This window comes from Salmo trutta, unplaced genomic scaffold, assembly GCF_901001165.1.
Source record: "Salmo trutta unplaced genomic scaffold, fSalTru1.1, whole genome shotgun sequence".
Taxonomy (NCBI): Eukaryota; Metazoa; Chordata; class Actinopteri; order Salmoniformes; family Salmonidae; genus Salmo; species Salmo trutta.
This window is the reverse complement of record NW_021822733.1, coordinates 30,001-42,174: the sequence shown is the minus strand read 5'-3', so window position 1 is coordinate 42,174 and position 12,174 is coordinate 30,001. Positions and strand designations below refer to the sequence as shown.

At 48.7% G+C, this 12,174-nt stretch overlaps 1 protein-coding gene across 2 annotated transcripts in view; it reads right to left on the bottom strand.

Annotated features, from left to right (window-relative positions):
* Positions 1-520: 520 nt before the first annotated feature.
* cyp27c1 (cytochrome P450, family 27, subfamily C, polypeptide 1) overlaps positions 521-12,174 on the bottom strand; it is a 31,337-nt gene continuing 19,683 nt past the window's right edge. The window contains exons 6-10 of one of the 2 annotated variants that reach the window (XR_003874190.1): positions 9,920-10,086; positions 9,102-9,180; positions 4,044-4,247; positions 1,647-2,964; positions 521-1,590 (exon numbers count right to left, since the gene is read on the bottom strand). Coding sequence is in view for 1 of the 2 variants with exons in the window: in XM_029745085.1 (XP_029600945.1) it covers positions 2,845-2,964; positions 4,044-4,247; positions 9,102-9,180; positions 9,920-10,086 (570 nt within the window). In the remaining variant the exon portion in view is untranslated. Of the gene's footprint in view, positions 2,965-4,043; positions 4,248-9,101; positions 9,181-9,919; positions 10,087-12,174 lie in introns of both variants that reach the window. The other variant, XM_029745085.1, reaches the window with a different exon arrangement.

The window sequence follows — 12,174 nt, the reverse complement described above, 5'->3', positions numbered from 1 at the left end:
ATGCCATGTTTATGTCCCAGTGTATTGCAATGCCATGTTTATCTCCCAGTGTATTGCAATGCCATGTTTATCTCCCAGTGTATTGCAATGCCATGTTTATCTCCCAGTGTATTGCAATGCCATGTTTATCTCCCAGTGTATTGTAATGCCATGTTTATCTCCCAGTGTATTATAATGCCATGTTTATCTCCCAGTGTATTATAATGCCATGTTTATCTCCCAGTGTATTATAATGCCTTGTTTATCTCCCAGTGTATTGTAATGCCTTGTTTATCTCCCAGTGTATTATAATGCCTTGTTTATCTCCCAGTGTATTATAATGCCTTGTTTATCTCCCAGTGTATTATAATGCCATGTTTATCTCCCAGTGTATTGTAATGCCATCCATTAAAAAAAATGTATTTAGGATAATGTCAATCTAACAAGCAAAGGCACCTAAAAGCACCATTCTAAACAATGGTTTTGGTTAGTTGCTAGCTTGTTAGCCATTTCAAAATGACCAGCACATATCTGACAACGCTTTTGACTCTTATAACCAACTTTAATTAGTCATAACAACTTTAAAAAAAATCATCCATCTTCGTAAAAGGAACATTTTAATCAAATAAATGAAATATAGTCTGTAAAGCAATGCATTTGTAGATATAACTGCACAGTTTGTTTGTTAGCTAGCTAGCTAGCTAGCTAGCTAGCCAGCCAGTTTTAGAGGAACAGTTCCTGGATTTATTTTTAATTAACTGCCAATATGACAACATTCCATTCAAACAATGCAGCCAATCCACAGCCAGACACAGTCCTGATGACAGTTGATGACAGGACTTAGACAAGTTGTAAATGAAACAAGTATTGATATTGATTATATGTGTATATATATATAAAAAAGCTGACATTTATGGTCTGTATACATACTGTATCTTAGAGGCTGTTTACACAGAACAATAGCATCTGGGTATAGAACGGTATAAAACATGTAGAAAGTGTAAGTGGCAATAATTCTATTAAAAACAACTTATGATACATCACATGCCTAAGTGTAAAAAGCAGAAACCGCATCACCTTTGCCTGTTCTGCCAATGAGCCCCAATTCAACTGGTTTTGGGTCCTCCTTTACCAAAATGGCTGCCATTATCCTCCCTTTCTGAAACTATAAGGGTGTATGACATAAAACCCCCCCCCCCCCCCCCGCTTCAAAATAACTGACCAAATAAAAACTGAATTCTGTCTGAGATTGTGAACTTCTTTAAGCTGTGACAAAGTCAAAGTTTTAAATTGTTTCTTTGTCTCTGTGACAAGGAAACCGACGGTCTACAGAATAAATCGGCCTGAGTAAAAAAAGAAGAAACAAAAATGTAATGTTGATTTAGCCAAAAGACACTTGTCGCCTTCTAATGGTCTACAGACGTGGCCGGACGGACTATAAACCTGCCTTATGGTCTGTCAGTTACTCCCCTACAGACGTGGCTGGACGGACTATAAACCTGCCTTATGGTCTGTCAGTTACTCCCCTACAGACGTGGCCGGACGGACTATAAACCTGCCTTATGGTCTGTCAGTTACTCCCCTACAGACGTGGCCGGACGGACTATAAACCTGCCTTATGGTCTGTCAGTTACTCCCCTACAGACGTGGCCGGACGGACTATAAACCTGCCTTATGGTGGTCTGTCAGTTACTCCCCTACAGACGTGGCCGGACGGACTATAAACCTGCCTTATGGTCTGTCAGTTACTCCCCTACAGACGTGGCTGGACGGACTATAAACCTGCCTTATGGTCTGTCAGTTACTCCCCTACAGACGTGGCCGGACGGACTATAAACCTGCCTTATGATGGTCTGTCAGTTACTCCCCTACAGACGTGGCTGGACGGACTATAAACCTGCCTTATGGTTGTCTTGTCAGTTACTCCCCTACAGACGTGGCCGGACGGACTATAAACCTGCCTTATGGTCTGTCAGTTATTCCCCTACAGACGTGGCTGGACGGACTATAAACCTGCCTTATGGTTGTCTTGTCAGTTACTCCCCTACAGACGTGGCTGGACGGACTATAAACCTGCCTTATGGTCTGTCAGTTATTCCCCTACAGACGTGGCTGGACAGGCTATAAACCTGCCTTATGATGGTCTGTCAGTTATTCCCCCATTTACCTCCACATTATAGAGATAAGATCTTCTGGATGTGTCCAGGAGGCCTTTTACAGAAAGGAGTTAAACAGTGTATCTGTCTAGGGTTGTCTGTCAGCAAACTGCAGGTTGATGGGCGCAGCAGGACAGAGGAAGTCGTGGGTTTTGGTCTAGGGTTGTCTGTCAGCAAACTGCAGGTTGATGGACGTAGCAGGACAGAGGAAGCCGTGGGTTGTGGTCTAGGGTTGTCTGTCAGCAAACTGCAGGTTGATGGACGCAGCAGGACAGAGGAAGCCGTGGGTTGTGGTCTAGGGTTGTCTGTCAGCAAACTGCAGGTTGATGGGCGCAGCAGGACAGAGGAGGCCGTGGGTTGTGGTCTAGGGTTGTCTGTCAGCAAACTGCAGGTTGATGGGCGCAGCAGGACAGAGGAGGCCGTGGGTTGTGGTCTAGGGTTGTCTGTCAGCAAACTGCAGGTTGATGGACGCAGCAGGACAGAGGAGGCCGTGAGTTTTGGTCTAGGGTTGTCTGTCAGCAAACTGCAGGTTGATGGACGCAGCAGGACAGAGGAGGCCGTGGGTTGTGGTCTAGGGTTGTCTGTCAGCAAACTGCAGGTTGATGGGCGCAGCAGGACAGAGGAGGCCGTGGGTTGTGGTCTAGGGTTGTCTGTCAGCAAACTGCAGGTTGATGGACGCAGCAGGACAGAGGAGGCCGTGGGTTGTGGTCTAGGGTTGTCTGTCAGCAAACTGCAGGTTGATGGGCGCAGCAGGACAGAGGAGGCCGTGGGTTTTGGCTTTGATTTCTTCTGTGACGGGACACAGCCCAATCTGGAACCTCTGGATGAGCTGGGAGGAGACGAGATAAACACAACAGGTATGAACCTCAGGATGGGAGGAGACGAGATAAACACAACAGGTATGAACCTCAGGATGGGAGGAGACGAGATAAACACAACAGGTATGAACCTCAGGATGGGAGGAGACGAGATAAAACACAACAGGTATGAACCTCAGGATGGGAGGAGACGAGATAAAACACAACAGGTATGAACCTCAGGATGGGAGGAGACGAGATAAAACACAACAGGTATGAACCTCAGGATGGGAGGAGACGAGATAAACACAACAGGTATGAACCTCAGGATCAGCTGGTGACCTAACAATAAGTCCCAAATGGTACCCTATTCCCTATGTAGTTCACCATGGTGGAAAGAAGACTAAGTCATACCGAGGCCTTCACTTTGGGAATGACAGAGAAACGCTGTTACAGAAACAGATTAGAAAATCTACTGTCTACTTGAGAAGGGATCAAGATTACCCAAGATGCTGTGTGTGTGTGTGTGTGTGGTGTGTGTGTGTGTGTGTGTGTGGTGTGTGGGTGTGTGTTTATGTGGTGTGTGTGTGTTTATGTGGTGTGTGTGTGTGTGTGGTGTGTGTGTGTGTGTGTGTTTATGTGGTGTGTGTGTGTGTGTGTGTGTGTGTGTGTGGTGTGTGTGGTGTGTGTGTGATATGAGTGTGGTGTGTGTGTGTGGGTGTGTGTGTGTGGTGTGGTGTGTGTGGTGTGGTGTGTGTGTGTTTATGTGGTGTGTGTGTGGTGTGGTGTGTGTGTGTGTGTGTGTGTGGTGTGTGTGTGTGTGTGTGGTGTGGTGTGTGTGTGTGGTGTGGTGTGTGTGGTGTGGTGTGTGTGTGTTTATGTGGTGTGTGTGTGTGTGTGTGATATGAGTGTGGTGTGTGTGTGTGTGTGTGTGTGTGTATATATGTGGTGTGTGTGTGGTGTGGTGTGGTGTGGTGTGTGTATATGTGGTGTGTGTGTATATGTGGTGTGTGTGTGTGTGTGTGTGTGTGTGTGTGTGTGTGTGTGTGTGTGTGTGTGTGTGTGTGTGTGTGTGTGTGTGTGTGTGTGTGTGTGTGTGAGGCTCCCCCACCCGTGTAAGAGCCAGGTGCATCTCCAGTTCAGCGATCCTCCTGCCGATGCAGCTCCTGATGCCGTAGCCGAACGGGATGGAGCCGAAGTTATCCACCCGGTCCGTCGCCTCCTTCCTGATCCAGCGGTCTGGACGGAAGTCCTCAGCTCCGGGGAAATTCTCCTCGTCCATGGAGGTAGAGTAGTGACATAGAGCCAACTGGGTCTGAGGAGGAGGAGGACAGGAAACAGGAAGGATATGAAGACAGTCTGGGTCTGAGGAGGAGGAGGACAGGAAACAGGAAGGATATGAAGACAGTCTGGGTCTGAGGAGGAGGAGGACAGGAAACAGGAAGGATATGAAGACAGTCTGGGTCTGAGGAGGAGGAGGACAGGAAACAGGGAGGATATGAAGAGAGACTGGGTCTGAAGAGGAGCAGGAGGACAGGAAACAGGAAGGATATGAAGACAGTCTGGGTCTGAGGAGGAGGACAGGAAACAGGGAGGATATGAAGAGAGTCTGGGTCTGAGGAGGAGGAGGACAGGAAACAGGGAGGATAAAAGAGAGTCTGGGTCTGAGGAGGAGGAGGACAGGAAACAGGGAGGATAAAAGAGAGTCTGGGTCTGAAGAGGAGCAGGAGGACAGGAAACAGGGAGGATATGAAGAGAGACTGGGTCTGAGGAGGAGGAGGACAGGAAACAGGGAGGATAAAAGAGAGTCTGGGTCTGAGGAGGAGGAGGACAGGAAACAGGGAGGATATGAAGAGAGACTGGGTCTGAGGAGGAGGAGGACAGGAAACAGGGAGGATAAAAGAGAGTCTGGGTCTGAGGAGGAGGACAGGAAACAGGGAGGATAAAAGAGAGTCTGGGTCTGAGGAGGAGGAGGAGGACAGGAAACAGGGAGGATAAAAGAGAGTCTGGGTCTGAGGAGGAGGAGGACAGGAAACAGGGGACAGGAAACTCGCTCCAAACACTTCCGGTTTGGAGCGAGCAGTCGCACTTTGCTTCGCTCCACAGGTAATATTACACTTTATTACATTACAACAGTTTGATTTGTTTGATCTGAGCAATTTTTCTTAGCTAGCTACATAGCCGTCTTTGTATCAAAGATAATTGTGTAGTTTAGAGTATTTAGAGTATTATCGAGGTTAGCTATTTTCGTCCTAACGTAGTCAACACTGCTAGCTAGCCAACTAGCTAACTTCTACCGACTAGCAGCACTGTAGAAACTATTACATTACAACGGAACAACTTGATTAGTTTAGCGTTAGTGTTAGTTAGCTAGCTACATAGTTGTCTTTGCTGTCTTTGTATCTAAGATAATTGTGTAGTTTAGAGTAATTATCGAGGTTAGCTAGCCAGCCGCGACGCGACGCCTTGTCCAGACTCCAGACTTAGTCAACACACCTAGTCATCTAACCCACTGCTAGCTAGCCAACCGTTACCGACTAGCAGCGCTGTAGAAACTAATACATTACAACGGAACGATTTGACTAGTGCAGTGTTAGCTAGCTAGCTACATAGTTGTCTTTGTCATAGCTTGATAATTGTGTAGTTTAGTAATTATCGAGGTTAGCTAGCCAGCTATTTCCGTCCCCCGCGACGCTTTTTTTCCAAAAGTAGCCAACTATTACCGACGAGCAGCACTGTAGAAACTAAATACATTACAAAGGAACGTCTTGATTAGTGTTATGTTAGCTAGCTACAAAGTTGCTTTTGTATCATGACAAGGTGTAGTACTGAAACTATCGAGGCTACCTAGCCAGCTACACGTTCTAACAAAGTCAACAACGCAGCCACTGCTAGCTAGCCTCCTCCGCCAGCCAGCAGTACTGTATCATTTTCGTCATTTTAGTCAATAAGATTTTTGCAACGTAAGCTTAACTTTCTGAACATTCGAGACGTGTAGTCCACTTGTCATTCCAATCTCCTTTGCATTAGCGTAGCCTCTTCTGTAGCTTGTCAACTATGTGTCTGGCCATCCCTGTTCTCTCCCCTCTGCACAGGCCATACAAACGCTTCACACCGCGTGGCCGCTGCCACTCTAACCTGGTGGTCCCAGCGCGCACGACCCACGTGGAGTTCCAGGTCTCCGGCAGCCTCTGGAACTGCCGGTCTGCGGCCAAGAAGGCTGAGTTCATCTCAGCCTATGCTACCCTCCAGTCCCTAGACTTCCTGGCGCTGACGGAAACATGGATTACCACAGATAACACTGCTACTCCTACTGCTCTCTCCTCGTCTGCCTACGTGTTCTCGCATACCCCTAGAGCATCGAGCCAGCGGGGTGGTGGCACTGGAATCCTCATCTCTCCCAAGTTGACATTCTCTCTTTCTCCCCTGACCCATCTGTCTATCTCCTCATTTGAATTCCATGCTGTCACAGTTACCAGCCCTTTCAAGCTTAACATCCTTATCATTTATCGCCCTCCAGGTTCCCTTGGAGAGTTCATCAATGAGCTTGACGCCTTGATAAGTTCCTTTCCTGAGGATGGCTCACCTCTCACAGTTCTGGGTGACTTTAACCTCCCCACGTCTACCTTTGACTCATTCCTCTCTGCCTCCTTCTTTCCACTCCTCTCCTCTTTTGACCTCACCCTCTCACCTTCCCCCCCTACTCACAAGGCAGGCAATACGCTTGACCTCATCTTTACTAGATGCTGTTCTTCCACTAATCTCATTGCAACTCCCCTCCAAGTCTCCGACCACTACCTTGTATCCTTTTCCCTCTCGCTCTCATCCAACACTTCTCACTCTGCCCCTACTCAGATGGTATTGCACCGTCCCAACCTTCGCTCTCTCTCTCCCGCTACTCTCTCCTCTTCCATCCTATCATCTCTTCCCTCTGCTCAAACCTTCTCCAACCTATCTCCTGATTCTGCTCCTCAACCCTCCTCTCCTCCCTTTCTGCATCCTTTGATTTTCTCTGTCCCCTATCCTCCAGGCCGGCTCGGTCCTCCCCTCCTGCTCCGTGGCTCGACGACTCACTGCGAGCTCACAGAACAGGGCTCCGGGCAGCCGAGCGGAAATGGAGGAAAACTCGCCTCCCTGCGGACCTGGCATCCTTTCACTCCCTCCTCTCTACATTCTCCTCTTCTGTCTCTGCTGCTAAAGCCACTTTCTACCACTCTAAATTCCAAGCATCTGCCTCTAACCCTAGGAAGCACTTTGCTACCTTCTCCTCCCTCCTGAATCCTCCTCCCCCCCCTCCCTCTCTGCGGATGACTTCGTCAACCATTTTGAAAAGAAGGTTGACGATATCCGATCCTTGTTTGCTAAGTCAAACGACACCGCTGGTCCTGCTCACACTGCCCTACCCTGTGCTTTGACCTCTTTCTCCCCTCTCTCTCCAGATGAAATCTCGCGTCTTGTGACGGCCGGCCGCCCAACAACCTGCCCACTTGACCCTATCCCCTCCTCTCTTCTCCAGACCATTTCCGGAGACCTTCTCCCCTACCTCACCTCGCTCATCAACTCATCCTTGATCGCTGGCTACGTCCCTTCCGTCTTCAAGAGAGCGAGAGTTGCACCCCTTCTGAAAAAACCTACACTCGATCCCTCCGATGTCAACAACTACAGACCAGTATCCCTTCTTTCTTTTCTCTCCAAAACTCTTGAACGTGCCGTCCTTGGCCAGCTCTCCTGCTATCTCTCTCAGAACGACCTTCTTGATCCTAATCAGTCAGGTTTCAAGACTGGGCATTCAACTGAGACTGCTCTTCTCTGTGTCACGGAGGCTCTCCGCACTGCTAAATCTAACTCTCTCTCCTCTGCTCTCATCCTTCTAGACCTATCTGCTGCCTTTGATACTGTGAACCATCAGATCCTCCTCTCCACCCTCTCCGAGTTGGGCATCTCCGGCGCGGGAGCATGCTTGGATTGCGTCCTACCTGACAGGTCGCTCCTACCAGGTGGCGTGGCGAGAATCTGTCTCCGCACCACGCGCTCTCACCACTGGTGTCCCCCAGGGCTATACACCAAGTCACTTGGCTCTGTCATATCCTCACATGGTCTCTCCTATCATTGCTATGCAGACGACACACAATTAATCTTCTCCTTTCCCCCTTCTGATAACCAGGCGGCGAATCGCATCTCTGCATGTCTGGCAGACATATCAGTGTGGATGACGGATCACCACCTCAAGCTGAACCTCGGCAAGACGGAGCTGCTCTTCCTCCCGGGGAAGGACTGCCCGTTCCATGATCTCGCCATCACGGTTGACAACTCCCTTGTGTCCTCCTCCCAGAGTGCTAAGAGCCTCGGCGTGACCCTGGACAACACCCTGTCGTTCTCCACTAACATCAAGACGGTGACCCGATCCTGTAGGTTCATGCTCTACAACATTCGCAGAGTACGACCCTGCCTCACACAGGAAGCGGCGCAGGTCCTAATCCAGGCACTTGTCATCTCCCGTCTGGATTACTGCAACTCGCTGTTGGCTGGGCTCCCTGCCTGTGCCATCAAACCCCTACAACTCATCCAGAATGCCGCAGCCCGTCTGGTGTTCAACCTTCCCAAGTTCTCTCACGTCACCCCGCTCCTCCGCTCTCTCCACTGGCTTCCAGTTGAAGCTCGCATCCGCTACAAGACCATGGTGCTTGCCTACGGAGCTGTGAGGGGAACGGCACCTCCGTACCTTCAGGCTCTGATCAGGCCCTACACCCAAACAAGGGCACTGCGTTCATCCACCTCTGGCCTGCTCGCCTCCCTACCTCTGAGGAAGCACAGTTCCCGCTCAGCCCAGTCAAAACTGTTCGCTGCTCTGGCACCCCTATGGTGGAACAAGCTCCCTCACGACGCCAGGACAGCGGAGTCAATCACCACCTTCCGGAGACACCTGAAACCCCACCTCTTTAAGGAATACCTGGGATAGGATAAAGTAATCCTTCTAACCCCCCCCCCTTAAAAGATATAGATGCACTATTGTAAAGTGGTTGTTCCACTGGATAGCATAAGGTGAATGCACCAATTTGTAAGTGGCTCTGGATAAGAGCGTCTGCTAAATGACTTAAATGTAAATGTGTGTGTGTGTGATATATACACAGTCAACATTACCCTGGGTGGGATATCGACAGACTCTTACCCCTTTGGGGATGGAGTAACCACCAACCACCAAGTCATCCTGGGTAACACGCCCATTACCCGGCAGAACAGGAAACATTCTGGGAGAGAAGAAAGGGAGAGACAGAAAGAGGTATAGAGGGGGGGGGGAGAGGGGAGGGGCGAAAGAGAGACGGGGAAGAGGTATATATATAGAGAGAATAGAGGTAGAGAGAGAGAGGGAGAGAGAGAGAGAGAGAGAGAGGGGGAGGGGAAGAGAGAGAGACGGGGGAAGAGAGAGAGAGAGACAGAAAGAGAGAAAGAAAGAGAGAGAGAGGAGAGAGGTAGAGAGAGAGAGACAGAGACAGAGAGAGAAAGAAAGAGAGAGAGAGAGAGAGAGAGAGGTAATGAAGGAGAGAGAGAGAGAGAGACAGAGAGAGAGAGAGAGAGAGAGAGACAGAGAGAGAGAGAGAGAGACAGAGTGAGAGGTAGAGAGAGAGGAGGAGAGAGGTAGAGAGAGAGAGAGAGTAACTATTTGCACATATTAAGACATTTAATGTCTTTATTATTTTGGAACCTTTGTGAGTGTAATGTTCACTGTTCATTTTGTATTGTTTATTTCAATTCGTTTATTTAATTTATTATCTACTTCACTTGCTTTGGCAACGTAAACGTATGTTTCCACGCAAATAAATCCCTTTGAATTGAATTTTGAGAGACAGAAGACTTTTATTCAACTAGTTTCTCTACATGACTTTTCTTAAAGAGTGTGTGTGTGTGTGTGTGTGTGTGTGTGTGTGTGTGTGTGTGTGTGTGTGTGTGTGTGTGTGCGTGTGTGTGCGTGTGTGTGTGTTGGTGTACCTTAGTGTCTCCTTCACCAGTCCTCTGATGAGGGGTAGACGGGGGACGTCATCAGCGGTGGGGATGGTCCCGTGTCCCAGAGTCCTCTTCACCTCCTCGTAGATCTCCTGCTGGACCTCAGGGTGACGGGCCAAGAGGTAGCAGGCCCAGGACAGGGTGAATGATGTCTAGGTAGAGAGAGACAGAGACACAGACAGGGAGAGAGAGAGACAGAGACGGAGAGAGAGAGAGACAGGGAGAGAGAGAGAGAGACAGGGAGAGAGGGAGAGACAGAGACGGAGAGACAGAGAAGGAGAGAGACAGGGAGAGAGACGGAGAGAGACAGAGAGGGAGAGAGAGACAGAGGGAGAGAGAGACAGGGAGAGAGAGAGAGAGAGACAGGGAGAGAGGGAGGGAGAGACAGAGACGGAGAGAGACAGGGAGAGAGACGGAGAGAGACAGGGAGAGAGACGGAGAGAGACAGAGAGAGGGAGGGAGAGACAGGGAGAGAGGGAGGGAGAGACAGGGAGAGAGACAGGGAGAGGGAGGGAGAGAGGGAGAGAGAGACAGAAAGAGAGAGCATTAGTTTGTTGCTGGATGTATCTGATATCTTTCCATACATCCATTGCAGCCTTCCCTCTGAATGTTGACCTCTTGACCCCCGCTAGCTAAAGAGGGTCATTACCCTGAAATGGTATTTTCCTGGTTAAAGAAAAATAGATACTTTCTCCCTCCACCAGCCTCCACTTCAAACAAACAGCAAGTTAGAAAGGCTTTATAGAGAAATCAGAAAGTCTTCAGAAACTCCACACAGATGCTTTCATATGCAAAGTCCTGCTCCTGTTAGACTGAGGAGGGCTCCTTCCTGTTAGACTGAGGAGGGCTCCTTCCTGTTAGACTGAGGAGGGCTCCTTCCTGTTAGACTGAGGAGGGCTCCTTCCCGTTAGACTGAGGAGGGCTCCTTCCCGTTAGACTGAGGAGGGCTCCTTCCTGTTTAGACTGAGGAGGGCCCCTTCCTGTTAGACCGAGGAGGGCCCCTTCCCGTAAGACTGAGGAGGGCTCCTTCCTGTTAGACTGAGGAGGGCTCCTTCCTGTTTAGACTGAGGAGGGCTCATTGGGTTTTGCTGTGTAAACAGAACATCAGGAAACAGAGGTTACTGCAGCCATAGAACTGCTGCAGGACACCAAAGTCCACATCACTGCCCTCTTCTGATCCCAGATCTGTCAATCAATCCACATTACATAAACATTCCTCGTCTAAATGACAGTCAATAAACATGCAGACAGAGTGGTTTATGGGAGTTTTACAACCTAAATGGCACCCTCTGGTCTAAAGTAGTGCACTATATAGGGAATAGGGCTCTATAGGGCCCTGGTCTAAAGTAGTGCACTATATAGGGAATAGGGTTCTATAGGGCCCTGGTCTAAAGTAGTGTACTATATAGGGAATAGGGTTCTATAGGGCTCTGGTCTATAGTAGTCCACTATATAGGGAATAGGGTTCTATAGGGCCCTGGTCTAAAGTAGTGTACTATATAGGGAATAGGGTTCTATAGGGCCCTGGTCTAAAGTAGTGCACTATATAGGGAATAGGGTTCTATAGGCCCCTGGTCTAAAGTAGTGCACTATATAGGGAATAGGGTTCTATAGGGCCCTGGTCTAAAGTAGTGCACTATATAGGGAATAGGGTTCTATAGGGCCCTGGTCTAAAGTAGTGCACTATATAGGGAATAGGGTTCTATAGGGCCCTGGTCTAAAGTAGTGCACTATATAGGGAATAGGGTTCTATAGGGCCCTGGTCTAAAGTAGTGCACTATATAGGGAATAGGGTTCTATAGGGCCCTGGTCTAAAGTAGTGCACTATATAGGGAATAGGGTTCTATAGGGCTCTGGTCTAAAGTAGTGCACTATATAGGGAATAGGGTTCTGTAGGGTTCTGGTCTAAAGTAGTGCACTATATAGGGAATAGGGTTCTGTAGGGCCCTGGTCTATAGTAGTGCACTATATAGGGAATAGGGCTCTGGTCTATAGTAGTGCACTATATAGGGAATAGGGCTCTGGTCTAAAGTAGTGCACTATATAGGGAATAGGGCTCTGGTCTATAGTAGTGCACTATATAGGGAATAGGGCTCTGGTCTATAGTAGTGCACTATATAGGGAATAGGGCTCTGGTCTATAGTAGTGTACTATATAGGGAATAGGGTGTTACTCCCTCTAGTCTAGTACACTCCTCACACCCTTTCTCCAACACACCATGTGTTACCTCCTAACTAGTC